Source organism: Oncorhynchus clarkii, chromosome 7 (assembly GCF_045791955.1).
Source record: "Oncorhynchus clarkii lewisi isolate Uvic-CL-2024 chromosome 7, UVic_Ocla_1.0, whole genome shotgun sequence".
NCBI classification, from domain to species: Eukaryota; Metazoa; Chordata; class Actinopteri; order Salmoniformes; family Salmonidae; genus Oncorhynchus; species Oncorhynchus clarkii.
Genome location: NC_092153.1, coordinates 46637424 through 46660844, shown reverse-complemented (window position 1 = coordinate 46660844; position 23421 = coordinate 46637424). Strand labels below are relative to the sequence as shown.

Below are 23421 nucleotides of genomic sequence, written 5' to 3'. Positions count from 1 at the left end.
AAGAAAAGCCTATATGCAATGAAAATATATTGGGCCTATAGCTTACTGAACAAACCTCATTGCTACAGTACTGTTTTTAATTGGTTAATGTTGCATAGGCTTATGTTTTTTTAAGTAATGCAAAAAAGTCTAAGCGGTAGATCTCTGCTTGCATTTTGACTCAGTGATTTTAACTCAAAGGTTGGTGACCACTGTTCTAGAGTTTTCCCTGTTAACACAATGTCTTGCCTTTACTGTGACAAATTTGATCGAATCAACGCAATATTAGCCACTTTCAATGCAACATATCAAAATAAAATTAACTATGCAAGAGATTTTTTTTGTTGGCAGAATGCATCGGAGTAGGATTCTATTGCATTGACATGTACTACCCAGCCCTTGCTCTACACAGACCAGTTAGGCTTAACCAATCAGAGCTGCAGTAGGCCTATATGCAAATAGAACATTGCCATATATGGATCTGTGCCATTTACTTTGAACGGGACTGTGTTTACAGCATGAGTGGTTCTGAGCTCGGTTATTAGCCCAGTTATAGATACTTTGTAGTAAGCAATAGGGGAGTATTTACTTCCTACAAGAGCACAAATCGTGTACATTTCGAGACATCTTTGAAAAGAGAGTCAGGTAAAGAGCTTTTGTTGTCTTAAAGGGGCAGTGTTGTATTTTGAGACGGGCTTGAATAAGCTAAGTAGCAAATAGGCAGAGGTTAGTATAATTTGTCTGATTCTCTGTAATAATGGTATTGGAATAATAATGCATTTTATTTTGTAAAGCAGTTTCTTGCATCAAACAACGCAACATTTTCAGTCACCTCCTTGTCTGAAGAACAAGTGGATAAACAGGTTAATGTCAGGCCCTGTATGTTTTTTTTCAAAGTCTCATGGAATGTTGGCGTACATTGAACACCACACATTGGCTGCTACTGCAGGCTGAATGATTGAACAGCTATTTCCATGTTAAAATGTTATGGGATGCATTTTCTCCATTGTTTTTGATGGCAGGCCACTCTGGTAGGCCTACATTATGATCAAATAGCCACAGTAGATGACTTGGCCACTGTTAACTGTAAATTAAAGCGGGTACAGCCCAAGTGTTCACAGTAAACGCACACTGGAAGTTGCACAGAATTTTCACAACGTTCAAGTTTGTGTTCAGCAGACCTGAAATTTGCTCAGTGCTGAGCATTTTTAGAGGGAACATTGGTTACAACACACATAAACACACAGGCACACACACAACAAACATACAGGAACTTATGAAGAGCAGATCCTGAATGACCTTTCAAAATAACACACACACTAACACACAATCAAATTAAAAAACTTATGGAAGGCCTACAGTATGAAGGCCTGCTGATCTTGGCTGATAAGTGTTTCATACATTGTCATTACTTCACGTGTCCTTCAATTCGACTGATTGCTGAGAATCTCCAAATAACATTTCCCTGCTGTTTCCTAACAGTACCCCCTCCCTCCTTTATGCCTCCCCTCTTCTCCCTCTGCTGATTTATGTATGAACACACTCCCCCTGATAAATCTCTTCTGCATGTTTCTGCCCAGACCTCCCACAGGATTTTCCCCTCCCAGCTGTTCCAGGTGTGTCCTCTGGGCTTCCCTTTCTGTTCTGGCTGTGGCTTCCCTCCCACCTCCAGTCTTTCACTGGCTGTTGCAGACGCTGCCTCCCAATTTGCCCCCGGCAGCGGCCTTCTTGCGTCTCTTGTTGAGCAGTGGGTTGCTGGAGGTGTCCAGGTCTTTGATCTTCACCTGGTCGTAGTCCACACGCATGGTGGCCAGAGCACTGGTCATCTCCTCCTACAGCACACAGAGAGGAAAGGGTTAGAGAGAAAAGGAGGGTGGGAAATAGAGAAGAGAGAGAGAAGAAGAATCAAAGTGAGGGCGGGTTTATTTAATGATAGATAGATAGATAGATAGATAGACAGAAGATAAAGCTCTGCTCTGAATATAGCCTACAGCATAATAAATATGAGAGGAGGCAATAAGCCCTCTGTTTCTAAAAATGGCTTCAGATCAGACTCTGATGTTTGCCTCCCCCTTGTGGAAGGTCAACCACTCCAGAGTCATCTGGTCTGGGAGCAATTCCATTTCCATATTTTCACACCACAAAAGCACTGAAACTCCACTCACATTTTGAGATATCTACGTGGGAAAACGTGTCATTTTCATTGTTTCAACTGTATTTAAAATATTGTCTGGATGTAAAGTCTATACATTCTATGATGCTGTTGATCCTGGGAAGTTCCTGGATGACCAGAGGTGTCAGTGTTAGTCTGATTCTGACCTTCACGTCGTCCCACATCTCTCTGTCCTCAGTCAGGACCCGTGTGGTGTGGAGCGGTGTGGAGGGAACAACCATGGACTGCTGCAATGACAAAACACAGACACAAATATATAGTATGCATGCACTGTAAATGTACACACACACACACACACACACACACTCACATTGATCCAGGGGTGGTTCATAAACTGTGTGATGGTCATTCTGTCGTTGGGGTCTGTCTTTAGCAGCTGATGGATCAACTGTTTGGCTGAGAGAAATCAATAAGAGGATAGAGGTCAAAACACACACAGACACACCAGGCCCCAGCCAAGGCGTTGTTTTGGAATAAGGCACCAGTTGGTCCACATGAGCAGGAAGTCCTACCAGTGTGAATTCAGAGATTTAGCCATACTATCCCTGGCATTTAAGAGCTGCTAATCTGAGTTTATGTGCCTTGTCTATGTTTGGGTGTGCTTGTGGATGAGTGTTGTGCTATAAAACGGACTATTTAGAAGTTTGCTTATGTTTGTCTGAATGAAAGGGATTTCTGGGAGTGATGACATTGGAGGGAATGCAGAGCTATACTAACAAATAAACAAAAGCCAGGGCTAATAGTCTAGTGCAGGGATCATCAACTAGATTCCCCCGCAGACCAATTTTGTTCTTGAGTGGATGGTCGGGGGGCCGGAACATAATTACAAATCATTTGCAGATTGCAAATTGACCGCAAGAAGCCCAAACAGATAACATATTTGACTAAAGCATAATAATGTCAAACCTTGCTTACATTTGAATACAACCACATCTCTCTATTATGCCCAGGAATACTTGGGAAAAGATTTCCAAAATTAAAATAACTTGGAGCTGATTTTCTGGTATTTTTACCGTATTTTATGTCCAACAAAGAAAATGCATCATTAGAAAACTTGGGGGGGCCAAATAAAAACACCCGCAGGCCACCAATTGGGGAACCATTGTCTAGTGGAAGGATGACCCAACCCAGTCTCACCTTCCTCTGACACCTCAGCCCACTCAGGTTTGGGGAACTCGTACTGGCCCATCCTGATCCTCCGTTTCATCCCTGGAGAGATGGCCTGGCCCGTGTTAGAGTAGAACGGTGGGAAACCACACAGCCTAAACAGAAGACAAATGCGTAGATGTTGATAGTTATTAGGTTGCACTGACCATCAAACGATTATATAGTATGCATGCACTGTATATGCACACACACACACACACACACACACACTACTCACAGGATATACATGATGACGCCCAGAGACCACATGTCACATGACTTGTCATATTTCTCCGGGCCCAAAACCTCAGGAGCTTATAAACAGAAAAACAGACAGATGGAAAATACAATTACTTGTCCAATATTATAAGCATAATATAGTGACGGACAGTGCATTCGGAAAGTATTCAGACCCCTTGACTTTTTCACATTTTGTTACGTTACTGTCACACCCTGATCTGTTTCACCTGTCTTTGTGATTGTCTCCACCTCCCTCCAGGTGTCGCCCATCTTCCTCATTATCCCCTGTGTATTTATACCTGTGTTCTCTGTTTGTTGTTGCCAGTTTGTTTTCTTTCGTCAAGCCTACCAGTGTATTTCCCTCTGTTCCTGTCTCTTGATTGTTCCTGTTTTCTAGTTTTCCCGGTTTTGACCTTTTCTACCTGCCCTGACCCTGACTGCCATCCTGTACCTTTGACCCATCTATCTGGATTACTGATCCCTGCCTGTGTCGAAGCACCTTTGGCAGCGATTACAGCCTGAAGTCTTCTTGGTTATGATGCTACAAACTTGGCACACCTGTATTTGGGGAGTTTCTCCCATTCTTCTCTACAGATCCTCTCAAGCTCTGTCAGGTTGGATGGGGAGTGTTGCTGCACAGCTATTTTCAGGTCTCTACAGAGATGTTCAATCGGGTTCGAGTCCGGGCTCTGGCTGGGCCCCTCAAGGACATTCAGAGACTTGTTCCGAAGTCACTCGTTGTCTTGGCTGTGTGCTTAGGGTCGTTGTCCTGTTGGAAGGTGAAGCGCTCTGGAGCAGATTTCAATCAAGGATCTCTTTGTAGTTTGCTCCGTTCATCTTTGCCTCGATCCTGACTAGTCTCCCAGTCCCTGCCACTGAAAAACATCCCCACAGCATGAGGCTGCCAACACCATGCTTAGGGATGGTGTCAGGTTTCCTCCAGACGTGACTCTTGGCATTCAGGCCAAAGTGTTCAATCTTGGTTTCATCAGACCAGAGAATCTTGTTTCTCATGGTCTGAGAGTCCTTTACTGAGGAGTGGTTTCCGTCTGGCCACTCTACCATAAAGGCCTGATTTGTGGAGTGCTGCAGAGGTGGTTGTCCATCTGGAAGGTTCCACAGAGGAACTCTGGAGCTCTGTCAGAGTGACCATCGTGTTCTTGTTTACTTCGATGACCAAGGCCCGTCTCCCCCGATTGCTCAGTTTGGCCGGGCGACCAGATCTAGGAAGAGTCTTGGTGGTTCCAAATTTCTTCCATTTAAGAATGATGGAGGCCACTGTGGTCTTGGGGACCTTCAATGCTGGGAAATGTTTTGGTACCCTTGCCCAGATCAGTGCTTCGACACAATCCTGTCTCGGAGCTCTACGGACAATTCCTTTGACCACATGGCTTGGTTTTTGCTCTGACATGCACTGTCAATCATGGGACCTTATATAGTGTGTGCCTTTCAAAATCATGTCCAATCAATAGAATTTACCACAGGTGGACTCCAAGTTGTAGAAACATCTCATGGATGATTAATAGAAACAGGATGCACCTGAGCTCAATTTCGAGTCTTATAGCAAACAGTCTGAATACTTATGTAGATAAGGTATTTCTAAAAACATTTTTTCGCTTTGTCATTATGGGGTATTGTGTGTAGATTGCTGAGTAACATTTTTTATTTAATCAAGTTTAGAACAAGGCTGTAATATAACAAAATGTTGAAAAAGTCAAGAGGTCTTAATACTTTCCGAAGGCTCTGTAAATCTGATTGTTACACATATTCCTACAGTAGTTTAGTATTGTCACCCAGCTCGCACATGACGTTCTGAGAACCATATGTTTCTTAGAGCTTGGTGAGAGTGTGGTTGTTCTATGTTCACTTTGCATACAACCTTCCCACAACATTCTGGGAATGGTGCAGGACAGTTGCTTGGCTTTGGAACATTCTACACACATTTAAGGAACTTGACAACATTACATTATTTTCTTGGTATTTAATTAATTTAACAGAACGTTTCCTAAAAGTTCAATCATGGTCAAATTTAATTTAAATGTTGGTAATGTTCTAGGAATGTTCTCCAATTGGTTTGACATTGGGAATGTTCTCAAATATTACAAAGAACATTAAAGGAAAAATCTTTTGTTATTTGTTTCATTCGTGCATTGTTGATATTGTCCCAAATGTATTGTATGTCAGCAAATGAAGTTTTCAAGATATGTAACTTTCAAAATACAGTGATCTGGCCTGTATGATGTGTTTTGCATCATACAGATGTTCTCAGAACTTCCTTGCAACCTAAAAATGAACGTTCTCAGAACAGGTGAAATATTCACTTCCGTTCTCCTAAACGTTTAAAAAAACATATGGCTTCATTCCCAGAACCAATGGAAAACCAAAGATGTACGTTCCCACAACTTCCAAGGAATCAAATATGTTAGCTGGGAACTTACCCACATAGTAAGGGGTGTAGCAGGGGGTCTGCAGGAGGTTGTGTAGAGTGGTCTCCTTAGCGAAGCCAAAGTCTGTCAGTTTGAGAGTACCGTTGCTCTTCTGATGAGTGTACAGCAGGTTCTCAGGCTGAGGGAGGGAAGTGAAACGTATCTGTCATTAACTGTACGCATATTATTACTAAATGTATGGCAACTCTGTCATTATCTGCTGCTGTTATCTTTATCTGTGTGTCAGTGTCACATTGCTCACCTTGATGTCTCTGTGTGCGATGTTCATGTTGTGGAGAAACTCGATGGCCGTGCCAATATCCCGCATGATCTCTGAGCCCTCTAGATGAGAGCAGAGTTACAGTCTCAGGACAACACTGTCAGTAACATTACACATATACAGTATAGTATGTCCATTCCCAGAAACAGACTCAATCCTTTTTCCTTGGCCCCCTCCACTCTGTGCCCCTTCACCTCTCTCAGTGAAAGCTTGGTCTCCTCTGGCCTGGATCCGGCTGAACAGTTCTCCCCCTTGCATACTGGAACAAGAGAAACACATACATTGAGTTAATATTGAGATGCTGTCATGGAGTTATCATTCGAAACATAACACTGCCTATAACTCTCCCACATTAGACATTTTTCAAAAAGATGAACTCTGCTACTTGAATAAAAAGCCCTAAAACAATAGTGAAAACAGGAACCATTTAGATGAGGTTGATGTTTCGTGGGATAACATTAGACTGGGAACAGAACAGTCTGCTATGCACAAGCACTTCATCTGCCCCTCTGTCTTTCCATTTTGTCATTATACACATAAACATCCATACAGACTGGGACTCCTCTATCCTCCTCAATGATCTTTGTCTTTTGAAAAACACAGTGAATCACCTTCTGTTATGTGGAAAGAATTGTTTATATGCTCTTTTGAGTGTGCGTGTGTGTATGCATGTGAGAGATAGAGAGAGTGAGCGAGAGAGTAAGGAGGAAGTGAGTAAGAGAGATTGAGATCCAAGTCAAACTCAGTTATAGAATATTCTCCTTCATTAAACTAGCTGAGCTTAGCGGAGCGTAGCTGCCCTCCTCTCAACCTCTCTGAGACAGGAAAGAGCTGACCACAAAGACAGATTACTTTACAGGGAGCAACACACGTCACATACACCCCCAGCTCTGAATCATCACACTCACTGTCTATGACTTGCCAGTACACTATACTCCCATTTCTTTAGAAATGTAGCTCATTGGAAATCAATGTCAGTATCTAAAAATTCCACATACACACTTGAGTTAATGCATTCTCACTGCTCCAACCATGTGTTCTTTATTTCCTTAAAACATGACTACGAGAGAATACTACAGTATATCAAGAGCGTCTGTGTCATCTCTGAGTACTGAGGAGAACCTGTGGTGATCTGTGAGGCACAGGTGGAGCCCCAGCTGTGGCCCAGGCCTGCCCACATACTTGGCCTGCATAGACATACCAAGGCCAAGTGACTGACCTTTCCATCAAGCCTAATGGTATCAGAGAGAAGCTATGAGGGATTGGCACTATGTCAATAGTTTATGGCTAGCTGCTGAAGACAGATAAATGGGACTTGTATTCCCACATAGCAGAGGATTCTGGGTAATGTAGTCAAAGAGCTGACAGGACAAGATCCTACCATTCCATGATGATGAGCAGGCACTTCTTCCCATGATGCATGTTCTCGTACAGACTGAGAATACCAACGATGTAAGGCCCCCCCGACACCCGCCAGTGAAGCTCAACCTCCTGCCTCGCCTTGGGACTGTCATAGAGGATCTGTGTTGGAGTGAAGTGTGGGGAAGGAGTGGAGTACGGGAAGGGCAGAGAGTGAGATTGAATTACTTCATTTAAGCGAAACAATTGGCATTCCAACCAGGCACTCGTTCTGTCCTGAAGGGAATTGATCAATCATGACAAAAGAGGCTGGTTGGCCACGCAGCCGAACCTGATCAATTTAAATGTCAAAGTATTAATCATGATGACACTTAACAACTCCCCTGATCTGCCTGACCTGTCCGTAACAGGACTTCAATGTTATCTTTTCCCTCTTTCAGTTCTCTACCACAGTGGGCCTGTTAAGTCATTTCACACACACACACACACACACAACACACACACAGTAGATAGCTGGCAGGCCTTGACATAGCACCCGTCTTCCATTCCATCAGAGGGTATTTTTGGGTGCTGACAGTTACAGAGTGGGCTCCTGCTGGATACCATGCCGGCCCAGTCACAGAGCTGCAGCTGAGAACAGAACACAACACAGACAGTCTGGCCACCACTCATCCTTTTGCCACAACCTTACACACGCTTTACCTCACTTTTTACAGCTTCAATTACATGACAACATTACAACAAAATGTAATCATGACAACATGATTACATGACCCTTTTTTAAGACTTACAATGTTACCATAGGAACTAGGTTTCATATCAACTTCACACAAAATGAGGGATTCTTCATCTTTGAGTGTTTATATTGTGAATGAGTGTGTATTTATGTGTGTGTTTATCGTACACATGTGCTTGGTTGTGTGTTCTTTGGCATGAATTAGTGTGTGAGTGTATTTTTTATATCTATGCCTATAGTGATAGTCTTTCTCTAAAGAGGAAGGATGGATGTGTGGTGAAAGTGGAAGCGAAGCGAAGGACTTCCGTTAGCCTCTTTAACTGATGTGTGTTTAAACTTAATCTCACAACCCACAGTTCCCAGGGTCACTATAAAAGAGTGGTCTTCATTTCTGTCCAGTATCTGTGAGAAAGAGTCTTGGCTACTTTATTGTGTTTTATGGGTTCTCATATGAAGATACAGATAGCTTAGGGCCCCGTGCGCTTCATTTCCTGGACAGTGGATAAGAGCGTCTGCTAAATGATTCAAATGTAAATGTAATGTAGGCACAACTGGAAACGTTGGAAAACTTTAGTACAAGCCCTAAATTCCTCCAGGAACAAAGGGGATTTAAGGTGCTACAAATGGGATTTTTTGAGAATATATATGTATATTTTTTTACATTTCTGTCATTTCAGAAAATGTCCATAATATATCTGCAGTAATAGTGGAATGATGTGTTGATTTGCCGTGATATTCACCTCTTGATTTCTACCGCTGGGTCGGCTTCTGTTGTCAAAATGGGATAGCTGTTTTGACTTTGCGGCTGTGATATCTGGTGGAAACCAGGGCAAGCGGCCCATGTAGAAATCTCTCTGTCATTTCCTGCTTGATAGAATTCTATACTGTTCATTCAATTTCTGCACTGAATAGTGTAGGAAATCATTGTTACATCTAAATAGCTTTTCACAGCAATTTTTATTTTTTACAGCTATTTGAAGCTTGTCAGTGGTGGAAAAAGTACCCAATCATCCTTGAGTAAAAATAATGATACTGTACCTTTATAGAAAATTACTCAAGTAAAAGTGAAAGTTACCCAGTAAAATACTACTTGAGAAAAAGTCTGAATATACAAAATATTGAATATAAGTATCAAAAGTAAATGTAAAAGTATAAATCATTTCAAATTCCTTAAATTAAGCAAACCAGACGGCACCTTTTCTTGTTTTTTAATTGTATGGATAGCCAGGGGCACACTCAAACACTTAGACATCATTTACAAACCAAGCATTTGTGTTTAGTGAGTCTGCCAGATCAGAGGAAGTAGGGATGACCAGTAATGTTCTCTTGAGAAGTGTGTGAATTGGACCATTTTCCTGTCCTGCTAAGCATTCAAAATGTAACGAGTACTTTTGGGTGTCAGGGAAAATGTATGGAGTAAAAAGTACATTATTTTCTTTAGGAATGTAGTGAAGTAAAAGAAGAAGTTGACAAAAAATATAAGTAGTGAAGTAAAGTATTGATACCCCCCAAAAAACAACTTATTACTTTAAAGTATTTTTACTTAAGTACTTTACACCACTGCCGAAAGTAAAAGGCTCAAGCACGAGTCTCCGCCATGTTACAGGGAAATGGGATGTGGTGGAGGCGGAAGACTTGCTTTGAATGCAGCCTAGTACTGTTGCAATCCATCTAGCTTCCACATAGGGGAGAAATTCTGAGAAATTCAATGTGGGCAAACACATAAACGCAAAAACACACAGGTTAGTAGGTTAACTCTGCTACAGACAACATGTTTTTTTACATTAAGCAGAAACTCTGAACCTTTGAATGCAGCCAATCCATATAGCAACCACATCGGTGAGAAAATCAACAGTCCCCCCCATCTTCCTCAAAACCAATCCTTCTCAGCCCCTTCTAACATAGCATTGTGTCCTGGTAGCCACAGAGGAAATGTCGTATTTTCCTTCATATAGCTCCATAGACCTTCTCACGCACACTGGCACATGCAGCATCAATAGCTTTACACGCTGCTGCAAATGAGGACGTTTAGAGACTGTTCAAGGTTGAGGGCAGTCTGGATATTGATGTGTGTGTCTCAGTAACAGAGCTTGTTTACCCTACCTTTCCCTTTATAATTGTTTCCAGCCAACAAAGCGGAGGTCATAAAATTGAGTAAATAGAGCTGAGAGATAGGCGTGAGAGTGCAGGATATATAATGAGTAGTTATGGAAGAACAGATGAAACTGGAGAGAACGTTAAGAGATACTACTGATATTAGATTAGGAACCTTATCTGATGCTCAATAGATAATAAGATTCCACTTGAAACTAAATGTAGCTAAATCTATAGTATTTACATATAGGCTACACAGGCAGACATTGTACTAATACCGATTTGTGGTATGTAGCCAGGTATAATCCTGAAATATATATTAACCTGAACAGAACATGTTTTTACTATAAAGCTTATCATCACACCATTCTTCTCTGACTGATTAACTGGTTCAATACTCATAACCAACTTTTCTAAGGGTGGGCTCAGAGTTCAGGTTAACTCTGCTACACTTTTAGCCAGACACACATTGACAGATTTTTCACCTAGTTGGCACGGGGATTTGAACCAGCAACTCTTCGGTTACTGGCCCAATGATATTAACCACTAGGCTACCTGCTGACTGCCACTACAGTCTCTCAAATCACTTTCATGTGAAACGAAACCATAGTATTTTAAGTGGGCCTCAACGGAAGCACAGATGGACCACAATCCTGCCAACCATGCCAAAAAGTTGTATAAGCCATGCCAGTGGTTTATAATATAATAACAACAACCACAAACATAAACAGAAGCTGAGGAAGCTAAAACTACATAGATGCAAATCCATGAAACGAGATTAATCAAAAAACTCTTTGAAAGAAGAAGAGCTTGGCTATGAAGAGAGTGAATTAGAGTTCCAGAATGAAACATTCCCCAGCCAAATAAAGGTTCTAATGGAACATACAGTGAATGGAATCTCAGGATTTCCTTCATGGAAGAACACTGGGTCTTTTTAGGCTATACTCAGACTCTTAGAGCTTGCAGCTTGACAAGTCTAAGACGAGAGAACCCTGATCGCTGTAATTGAATCAGATTAAAAGGATGGCTTCTCTTCAGGTCTAGTAGAGTGGATTAAAACTATACCCATCCATTACCCTTAGCGCTTAGGAGTGGACTTAATTATAAAGTGATGGAGCTGGACAGCTGTTCATCCCTATGACTCGTTCTGTCTATGGCTGTTTGTCTTGTGGTTAAAAACAAAGGACAAATCGAGTCGTAAATGTGTCCATTTTTTACTTTATGCACAAGGCTCACCCAGGCTTATACAATCAGAGGCTGGCTTCTGTACGATCACAAAAACACAAAAGCAAACTCTGAAACACCACCACACCCCTGACAGAATATTTTCCAATCCACATTTCACACTTTGTATTGTATTTGGCATACAGTGGGTGGTGTCCATTCCCTGCAGTCAATATTGAAATGCTTTCCATTGGTCACATTCTCCAAGCTCATAAATTGGATCTGAGTGAGAGCCCTTGTTGGACAGCTTTGCCCTGTGGCTCCATGGGTAGTTCCTGGTCACTGTGACCAGAGAGGACTAGGCGAAGCGAGAGGGTCGACTCCGCTCAAAATATGTCCTCACAGATTAAGCAGACTTGGTCTACTTAACAATTATAGGGTTAAGCAGACCAAGTGAGGAGTTTTTGTATGGGGGCAATGAGAGAGTGTTAATTTGGTAAAGATAAAAGTGAATTGCTATTTTGATAGGTGAGGCTTATTTGAGCAAACAGAAGTTTCATAATGCTTACATTTTCTACAAGTATATTGATATGTTTTCTACAAAAGATCAATGGCTAGCTAGGACATTCCCACCTGATCTCGCCTCCTCCAGCCTGTCTTTCGCCTTTGCGGACATGTATTTCCATTAGTAGAGCAGTCAGTCGACCATCTTGTCAATATAATAGATAATCTTTGCTGTGACCTGCTCTGGGTCCTCTCTGACAGTGGGAGTTATGATCAGGCACCTGGTGAGACACCCAGTTGTGATTGCAATTAAAATGCATAACACAGCTTCTTACCTATAATAGGCAACTATACCAGACAATGTCAGTCAGCAGGCCAACTTTCAGTCCTCCAATTTAAAATGCTCATTACTTATCCACAGCATCCGTCAGTACTTGTACCCTAATTATCCACAGCATCCATTTGCCAAATGGTGTTTTCCTGACTGATTGCACTCTGCTGTATGTTGCCCCAAACACTGAAAATAACCTCTAATAATAATAATTATTGTAAAAACATTTATTTGGAGGGTAGATCAGATTTAATATTGCAGATAGATTGTGGCTTCCATCAATGTAATTGTCTGCATCATTTCCAATCCCCCATATATTTTTTTGTAAATATATATATATAATTTATATATTTTTTAAATATATTTTCCTTTATTATTTTCCCCTAACTCTACCACTCTTCCCCTAATTGGAGTAAACTAATGGACAACAACACTTAGGCTTCTACTTCCAGCTTATACATACTATATACATTTTATGGACACGGTATATTTTACAATAGTTATCTTTTGTTTGTTTTTAGTCTCATCCTTCAGCTACCCTCAACCCCTCCCATCTACCTCTGGTGACCATCCAGTTTTGATTTCTATTTGCCATATATTTTTCAACTGTGCTGTGATGTTTCACAAAGGTTCTGAACCTTTCTATTCTAATAGTTTCTACAGATTGTAAATTAAAGATAACATTTTTTGCTAAGAGTATTATTATATTATTGATCGATTGACTATGATTTTCAAAATCACCCAGCAGTGCTATCTGCAGAGTTAGCTCCAGGTAAATGGTGCAATTCCTCAGCCATTCCTGAACCTGTTACCAAAAACAAGCTACATATGAACAATACCAAAACAAATGATCTAATGATTCTGTCTCTTCGCAGCAATATCTGCAGAGCTGGGATGGTTGTATCCCCCATATATATATATATGGGGTAATGGATGGGTATAGTTTTAATCCACTCTACTAGACCTGAAGAGAAGCCATACTTTTAATCTGATTCAATTACAGCGATCAGGGTTCTCTCGTCTTAGACTTGCCTGGCTGCAAGCTCTAAGAGTCTGAGTATAGCCTAAAAATGATTGCATATATGATTACATATATGACATTCTATTGGTTGCAATAATTTTTTATAGTCATTTAAATTGAAAAACTGTAAATTTAAATAACCTCTAATAATTGAATGTGAATGACAACATAGATTTGAATTCAGGACAATTCCAGACACATATTACTCTTTTTTCTGCCATCCCCTGTAAAATGACCTGCTCCCTTCCCTTCTCCTATCTCTCTCTTCTCCAATTCTGTACTGTATCCAATCTTTTTATCCTGACCCACAGCCCCCTCTTGTCCTTTGTGTGTGACTATATGCTCCTGGTTAGGAGATTCTGATCCGGCTGGATTACTGTAGGACAGCCATATGTAAAAAGGAGGATCCGGAAGCAGAACAGGGTCAATACGGACCACAGGTCCAGACTATTAAAAACAAGAATGAATTCAGTCGGAATTCAACTCCTGGTATCATATGAACACCCATAAAACATAGAAAATGTGTAGAATTGCCAGAAAAGAGCTTTAAAACTGCTACATTTTCCCTTCCTTCCATGGCAAAAGTGTAGGAAATTAGCTTAGAAACTGTATTTTCTTTCTCTGCCAACATGAGGAATGTGAACAGTTTGGGATTGAAAGGGTTGCGCAGGTGGGGGTTTGACACTACGCCGATACAGTGCCTTGCGAAAGTATTCGGCCCCCTTGAACTTTGCGACCTTTTGCCACATTTCAGGCTTCAAACATAAAGATATAAAACTGTATTTTTTTGTGAAGAATCAACAACAAGTGGGACACAATCATGAAGTGGAACGACATTTATTGGATATTTCAAACTTTTTTAACAAATCAAAAACTGAAAAATTGGGAGTGCAAAATTATTCAGCCCCTTTACTTTCAGTGCAGCAAACTCTCTCCAGAAGTTCAGTGAGGATCTCTGAATGATCCAATGTTGACCTAAATAACTAATGATGATAAATACAATCCACCTGTGTGTAATCAAGTCTCCGTATAAATGCACCTGCACTGTGATAGTCTCAGAGGTCCGTTAAAAGCGCAGAGAGCATCATGAAGAACAAGGAACACACCAGGCAGGTCCGAGATACTGTTGTGAAGAAGTTTAAAGCCGGATTTGGATACAAAAAGATTTCCCAAGCTTTAAACATCCCAAGGAGCACTGTGCAAGCGATAATATTGAAATGGAAGGAGTATCAGACCACTGCAAATCTACCAAGACCTGGCCGTCCCTCTAAACTTTCAGCTCATACAAGGAGAAGACTGATCAGAGATGCAGCCAAGAGGCCCATGATCACTCTGGATGAACTGCAGAGATCTACAGCTGAGGTGGGAGACTCTGTCCATAGGACAACAATCAGTCGTATATCGCACAAATCTGGCCTTTATGGAAGAGTGGCAAGAAGAAAGCCATTTCTTAAAGATATCCATAAAAAGTGTTGTTTAAAGTTTGCCACAAGCCACCTGGGAGACACACCAAACATGTGGAAGAAGGTGCTCTGGTCAGATGAAACCAAAATTGAACTTTTTGGCAACAATGCAAAACGTTATGTTTGGCGTAAAAGCAACACAGCTGAACACACCATCCCCACTGTCAAACATGGTGGTGGCAGCATCATGGTTTGGGCCTGCTTTTCTTCAGCAGGGAAGATGGTTAAAATTGATGGGAAGATGGATGAAGCCAAATACAGGACCATTCTGGAAGAAAACCTGATGAAGTCTGCAAAAGACCTGAGACTGGGACGGAGATTTGTCTTCCAACAAGACAATGATCCAAAACATAAAGCAAAATCTACAATGGAATGGTTCAAAAATAAACATATCCAGGTGTTAGAATGGCCAAGTCAAAGTCCAGACCTGAATCCAATCGAGAATCTGTGGAAAGAACTGAAAACTGCTGTTCACAAATGCTCTCCATCCAACCTCACTGAGCTCGAGCTGTTTTGCAAGGAGGAATGGGAAAAAATTTCAGTCTCTCGATGTGCAAAACTGATAGAGACATACCCCAAGCGACTTACAGCTGTAATCGCAGCAAAAGGTGGCGCTACAAAGTATTAACTTAAGGGGGCTGAATAATTTTGCACGCCCAATTTTTCAGTTTTTGATTTGTTAAAAAAGTTTGAAATATCCAATAAATGTCGTTCCACTTCATGATTGTGTCCCACTTGTTGTTGATTCTTCACAAAAAAATACAGTTTTATATCTTTATGTTTGAAGCCTGCAATGTGGCAAAAGGTCGCAAAGTTTAAGGGGGCCAAATACTTTCGCAAGGCACTGTAAATAACATTATCCATCTGGACCTTTGCCACCGAGGAAATGTCTCTGACCAGACCTTTTCAAATAGTATTTGAGTACCCCTGCTGTAGGCCGTAAACCCCTGCCTCTGTAGCCCTGTACTGATAGGTGACAGCTTTCCATTGGCCAGAACAACGTGAGTTGTGTGTCGTGTGTGTGTGGTGTGTGATGAGAAAACCTACTGAGCTAAAGCATAAGTTAACAGTGTCTTGCATCATGTCAATGTGCTAAATACTATATGGTCAGATCACACACAAGGTTGTTGCCGCTTAACCAGAATAGTAACATGCAAAGCACACTCGTGCAGGGGTTGGAACCAGTTCAGAGAGCAGAACTAAAAACTATTACATTTTTCAAGGAACAGAACCAGAACCAGAACTGAGAACAAAAGTGATCTATACTGTTCCGGACCAGAACCATTATTTTAAAAGCATGGGAACTGGTTAATAACGTTATTTAACGTTCTGGGCATTTTTTTTCAGAGTTCCACAAAAAACTAAACAAAGCACCTACAGTATGCAAAGCCCTCACACAAAAACGTATTCCAGTGTCTGCCTGCCAGCTGATAATCTTTCCCAGTGTGTGTGTAGAGTGCCTGCCTCTCCCCCTCCCGCCGAAGCATGCATAGTCTGTTGTAGCTACAGACGTTACAAGCGTGATTCAGAAATTAGGGAGAGAGATTTTTCATTAGAGAACAATGGATTCACTTTTTCAAAGCTAATTAAGGATACTATGGTTATTACGGTATTAACTACCCTGCTGTGTTACTAAAAGGTAAGACATGTTTTTATTTTAATTCTGATGCCACTCTGCACACACAAGCTTGTTAGCTAGCTAGCTGGTCTAGCTCTTGAAAACTCGAGGCGGCATTATGTGTAATGTAATGGAACGGAGATTCATGATCAAGGGCTATCTCTGGTCCAATGTTAGTTAAACCAACTCTCTGAAGTTCAAAGACATTCAAAGTTCTTTCATAGAAGCTGCTCCTCCGTAGGTATAATTCTGTGGGCCTAATTCAGATAATGCATGTCATAACAACAAGATGCCCACTGCCCAATGCATGTGCATAGCTTGCCCGCACCATAGCAAGCTGCTCTATCCATTGGTGAAGTAATTTAATGTCAAGCTAAATGTAAAAAATAAGATATATTTCAAAGGTTTAAAAAGGAACAGAAAGGAGTGATATAAACCATGACTTTTTTTTGTTCGAACCGGTTCAGAACTTTATTTTGCTGGTTGGAACAGTGGAACGACACTAAAAAAATAATGGTTCTGTTCAGAATTAAACGATTGGAAAATAATTTTGGTTCCAACCACTGCACACGTGTAAATCAAAACCAGAGTAACACATTTGTTCTGAGCCTCAGCCTATCCCATGATCCCCCACTGCCTGTCTTCCAGGAACCCAACCCCAGGAGCAGAGTCAGCACCTTAAAGGAAAACTCCACCAAAAAACTGTCTTTTGGTATTTGTTTCATACGTCCATTGTTGATACAGTCCTAAAATGTTTTCCATGTCAGCAATCAAGTTTTCAAGATATACAGTACCAGTCAAAAGTTTGGACAGCTACTCAATCAAAGGTTTTTCTTTAATTTTACTATTTTCTACATTGTAGAATAATAGTGAAGACATCATAACTATGAAATAACACATATCATGTATCATGATCATGTAGTAACCAACAAAGTGTTAAACAATTCAATATATATTTTATATTTGAGATTCTTCAAAAGTAGCCACCCTTTGCTTTGATGACAGCTTTGCACACTCTTGGCATTCTCTCAACCAGCTTCATGATGTAGTCACCTGGAATGCATTTCAATTAACAGGTGTGCCTTGTTAAAAGTTCATTTGTGGAATTTCTTTCCTTCTTTGAGCCAATCAGTTGTGACAAGGCAGAGGTGTTATACAGAAGACATCCCTATTTGGTTAAAGACCAAGTCCATAGTATGGCAAGAACAGCTCAAATAAGCAAAGAGAAACCACAGTCCATCATTACTTTAAGACATGAAGGTCAGTCAATACGGACAATTTCTTCAAGTGCAGTCGCAAAACCCATCAAGCGCTATGATGAAACTGGCTCTCATGAGGACCGCCACAGGAAAGGAAGACCCACAGCTTTCTCTGCTGCAGAGGATAAGTTCATTAGAGTTACCAGCCTCCGAAATTGCAGCCCAAATAAATGCTTCACAGAGTTCAAGTAACAGACACATCTCAACCACAAGTGTTCAGAGGAGATTGCGTGAATCAGGCCTTCATGTCTGAATTGCTGCAAAGAGACGTCCTTGGGCAAAGAAACACGAGCAATGGACATTAGACCGGTGGAAATCTGTCCTTTGGTCTAATGAGTCCAAATGTGAGATTTTGGTTCCAACCGCTGTGTCTTTGTGAGACACAGAGTAGGTGAACGGATGATCTCCACATGTGTGGTTCCCACTGTGAAGCATGGAGGAGGAGGTGTGATGGTGTGGGGGTGCTTTGCTGGTGACACTTAGTGGGTTTGCACTTAGTGGGACTATCATTTGTTTTTCAACAGGACATTGACCCAACACACCTCCAGGCTGTGTAAGGGCTATTTGACCAAGAAGGAGAGTCATGGATTGCTGCATCAGATGACCTGGCCTCCACAATCACCCGACCTCAACCTAATTGAGATGAGTTGGGTTTGGGATGAGTTGGACCGCGGAGCAAAGGAAAAGCCTCCAACTAGTGCTCAGCATATGTGGGAACTCCTTCAGGACTGTTGGAAAAGCATTCCCCATGAAGGTGGTTGAGAGAATGCCAAGAGTGTGCAAAGCTGTCATCAAGGCAAAGGGTGGCTACTTTGAATAATCTAAATTATTAAATATATTTGGATTTGATGAACACTGTTTTGGTTGCTACATGATTCCATGTATTATTTCATAGTACTGATTTCTTCACTATTATTCTACAATGTAGAAAATAGTAAAAAAATAACGAAAAACCCTTGATTAATAGGTGTGTCCAAACTTTTGACTGGTACTGTGTAACTAAACAAAATGTATTATGTTGGCTGTATTTCTATATTTTGGAAGTTATATATCTTGAAAACTTGATTGCTAACATGAAAAACATTTTGAGACAATCTCGACAATGGACTAATGAAACAAATACCAAAATAACGTTTTTCGGTGGAATTATCCATTAACTGATAGGCTAGTTGAAGCCTATCACCCGACCTGGCTTTCGGGGCTTTAGCTTTAGCCCCGAATGATTTTGGGTCATCCCCGAATATGTAGAGCTGCTGGGATGGTGTAAAACAAAATTATCAACTGAATATGCCGCTTAGTTCATAGAGCTGTGGTTACTTGAAACTCCTGAAGTCATCCACACTTTATAATCAGCGGTCTAGTGATGCTGTTGGGCAGCGGAGCGATGCTTCGCCACTTCTCAGTATGGTGCTGTGTCTCACACAATCAATTAATGATTAATTCGTTCTCTTGATAAAGGAGTGAATATAATAGCATATATGATGTTAGGCTACTGTTAGACCAAAAACACCACGTCATTTCTTATGACAATTTAGGATGATTGTGCTGAAATGTAAAAAAAATGTTTTTTAAAACTCAACAGCGTGCGCCATAAGCTAAATATGCTAAATATGCTTTGAAACAAAATACAAAATGTTTAACTCCATCTGCTCTAACATTTGATTAAACATTAGTTAGGCTACTTAAATAATTTAACAAGATCAAAATGCATATTCCCAAAGGGATTGGGATCAAATTATTGTCATGCAGGTTGTTGGCATGCAAATGACTAGATGCTGATCCAGTAAAACGTTAATAATTTGCATTCACGATTGACAATGATGATGGCCTAATTTATAATAAGGTAGGCCTCATTTTTTGTTTTAGGATGAAAAAAAATAGAACATTTTCTTTGAGCCACTAGGCCTATGTGTAGGCATATGCAATCGTGCAATTTGGATGAGGCATTGTATGTAGGCCTATATTCTAAAATTATATTATACAATCGGCCGACATGTAGGTAGTCTACCAACTTTAAATCAGAAAATAGTATGTAATAATCATTTAAAAATGTTTGCTCCGGTAGGCAAAATATATCACGACACCACTTGTTTGCCTATAATAAATGTAACACCAGCGCGCTGCTTTAAGCCAAGCATGGTACATTGTCTTTTTGGTTTCACCGAATCTCAGTTTGGATATTAGATTACAATTAGGTTTGGAAATGTTAACTAAATTGGGTAACCATGAGAAAATACGTGATTAGATCGAAACACTTGTTCATTGACTTAATGGAATTATTCTACAGGCTACTGGCTGATATATTACTGTAACAGTAGGCCTAACTATGCAATAACCTCATATGGGGTTACTGACTACAATCCGTTGAATTAATAATAAGAAGTGTTGATTAAATGGCCTTGGGGAGAGCACAGTACATGGAAGGGGTGCTGGAAGTGCTGCAAATAAATTGAAATACATTTGCCAAATTATATAATTAGCCTACTGTTGTCTGTATATAAATTAATTAAATCATTGAAAATACTACACCAGAGAGCATAATTTAGCCACATAGGATCAGTAGCTTCTTAAAAAATATCGTTGTCGATTGTTTTTTGTCACATCAGGAGCGCATAGGCCTAGGCTACAGTCGGAACTCAGCTGATTGTTGAGTTGTGGCTGTCGATGTGGCTGTCAATGAACAGTAGGCAGTAGCCAAAAGGCCTTTCGCAATATAAATACAAAGATGAGTGAGTGCCACTGTAAAGTTGGTGGGCTATAATTCCAACTCATAGCGTATCCACTATGAGTTGAGCCCTGAATGTTATGAACCTCTGGTGATGCCCCTGCCAGCCATCACGTACACACATAGAATATGCATTACACACACATGGATACCGGTACACACTAGTTGCCCATGTTAATTACCGTGTTATTACACCACCATGGCTTTTCCTTGCTTTTCCTCAATAGAATACTTATTTACAATGTCATGCTAGTACTTGGCAAATGGTGAATGGGTTTGTATACTGTTAGAAAACATGGTTCCAATGGTTTTCAGCTGTCCCCATAGGTGAACCTGTTTTAGTTCCAGGTATAACCCTTTTGGGTGCCATGTATAACCCAAAAAGGCTTCTACCATGAAACACAAGTGTTATTTAAAGGGTTCTCCTATGGGGACAGTCGAACAACCCTTTTATAGACATCATCTTTTTTTCTAAGTGCATAGGCAGAGATAAATCTGATAAGAAACTCCGATCAAAGTTCCTAAATTAGTTTTTCTAGTTGATTTAATCTTCACTAGGGAATATGCAAGATCCCAATACGACCAAATGGAATCAGGACTCACACTCCGAGTGAGCAATAGCCTATTTCCATTGGTAGGTGATATTACCTTCAGTGCGCACTTCTCCCCCGTCTTCTTATTTGTGCATTCCAGAACCTTCCCATTGATCCCAAACCCAAGGACCTGACTAGATATCTTATAATCGTCTGTCACCGCGTTACGCTTTATCTCCAATTTGGGGAACTCCGGCAAGGGGAAGTGCGTGGAATCCGTGTCCTGTGCCGTACGCACTGCGCTGTCAATGGGGGCTGGCTGGGTTGAAGGTTCTGATGGGAAGTCTGGTTCTGGCTCAGCCTTCGGCAGTTCCGAAGATTTCTCCTTACCAATACCATTTTGTAGCATGGTCCCACAGATGCTGTGTCTCTGTGAGTGGTCCTCCAGGATGAAAAAAACGACCTCAATAGGCTAATATGATTCGCAAGTGAAATGACGCGCTTGTCCGTAATTTACGCCAAGCAGAAATGACTCCCAGACCCTGAAAAGGGCGCGCATTCGGTAGTCACTTTCTCTTGGCCAGTTCCTGTGTGCCTTGGGATGTTTTTAACAATAGTCCCACTATTAAAAAAGTTTGAAACTAAAAGTTTTCTATAACTTAAATTATTCTATTCAAGTTCAATTCAATAATCCTGTATATCCACAGTGTAATATTTGTTTCACTAAAACATGTCCACATCTGAGTAGGCTATAGTAGAATGACTTCGGTTAAACTGGCCTCGTCACTTTCCAACGTCCTTTCGTTACATTCACACCGGCTTCTGACTGAGGAGCTTACGGAAACATTACCCTCTACTCAAGTCATATTTCTCTAGCGGCTGTCTTTTAAAGGAGCAGTACAGTTGACAAATAACTGGTAGTCAGGGTAGGGTTGAGTTGAATGGAATCAAATCAAAATGTTTCCCCTGAAGACTAACAACAAGTAGGATGGTTTCTATGCAATACATACTATCCACAGATGTCAGATTACTGTATATGTTAAATTACGTGTTTAAAATGACTGCCAGTGTTAGCTAAGCAGGCGATGCCTGCTTCAGTTTTCAAGGATATCCATCCCTCTATTTACACTAAATGACCAAAAGTACATGACCAAAAGTTTATACACCCATTCAAATTAGTGGATTCAGCTATTTCAGCCACACCCATTGCTGGAAGGTGTATAATATCAAGCACACAGCCATGCAATCTCCATGTACAAACACTGGCAGTAGAATGGCCTTACTGAAGAGCTCAGTGACTTTCAACGTGACACCGTCAGGCCTCGCCAGTTCGCCAAATTTCTGCCCTGCTGGAGCTGCCCCGGTCAATTGCAAGTGCTGTTATTGTGAAGTGGAAGTGTCTAGGAGCAACAACGGCTCAGTAGCAAAGTGGTAGGCCACACAAGCTAATCTGGAGGTGAAAGAAACGCATACCTGTTTAGGTGATGTGCCGGCTAGCGGAGTAGAAGACTTGAAAAGGAAAAGGAGAGCTCTATAGGAGCTCAGATGCAATAATTGAATAACCTAATATCCAACATTTCGATAGACAAGCTGTCTTCATCAGCTCACAAGCTCACCGAATGGGACCGCCAAGTGCTGAAGCACAAAGCACGTAACAATCGTCTGTCCTTGGTTGCAACACTCACTACCGAGTTCCAAACTGACTCTGATAGCAACGACAGCACAATAACTGTTCATATGGAGCTTCAGGAAATGGGTTTCCCTGGCCAACCAATTGTCAAGTGTCAAGTGTGCCAAGTGTGGGCTGGAGTGACGTATCATGCTTCACCATCTGGCAGTCCAATGGATGAATCTGGGTTTGGCGGATGCCAGGAGAACGCTACCTGCCTGAATGCATAGTGCAAACTGTAAAGTTTGGTGGAGGAGGAATAATGGTCTGGGGCTGTTTTTCATGGTTCGGGCTAGGACCCTTAGTTCTAGTGAAAGGAAATCTTAAAGATACAGCATACAATTACATAGACCACAGGACCCTATGTCAAGGTATGTGTGAAGGGCTGTTGGAAGTCAGGCACAGGAGAGCAGATATTTGGTAGCAAAACGGAGCCTTTAATTTGGCCAACCAAAAGCACATGGCCCAAACGAACACCAAATATAAATACGGGTTGAACATAACCCAGCGCAACCAGCCTAACGTGCGCATATATAAAAACAGATAAACAATACCACACAAAGTCATGGGGGAAACAGAGGGTTAAATACACAACACATAATGAGGGAAATGAGAGCCAGGTATGTGGTAAAACGAGACAAAATAAATGGAAAATGAAAAATGGATCGGCGATGGCTAGAAGACCGGCGACGTCGACCGCC

The 23421-nt window shown here is 41.1% G+C and overlaps 1 protein-coding gene across 2 annotated transcripts; it reads right to left on the bottom strand.

The window, feature by feature from the left end:
• Positions 1–742: 742 nt before the first annotated feature.
• LOC139413390 (MAP kinase-activated protein kinase 2-like) lies at positions 743–21915 on the bottom strand. 2 transcript variants are annotated; one of them, XM_071160715.1, is made up of 10 exons: positions 21167–21915; positions 7626–7765; positions 6439–6503; positions 6227–6306; positions 5977–6103; positions 3537–3612; positions 3290–3414; positions 2463–2548; positions 2299–2379; positions 743–1811 (listed from the first exon to the last, which is right to left on the bottom strand). In XM_071160715.1, the coding sequence occupies exons 1-10, from the start codon at positions 21458–21460 to the stop codon at positions 1656–1658; spliced, it is 1230 nt and encodes a 409-aa protein (XP_071016816.1). In that variant the 5' UTR covers positions 21461–21915; the 3' UTR covers positions 743–1655. The 2 variants fall into 2 exon arrangements, with proteins under 2 accessions (XP_071016816.1, XP_071016817.1); XM_071160716.1 differs by having other exon boundaries at positions 2229–2379; positions 21167–21879.
• Positions 21916–23421: the final 1506 nt, after the last annotated feature.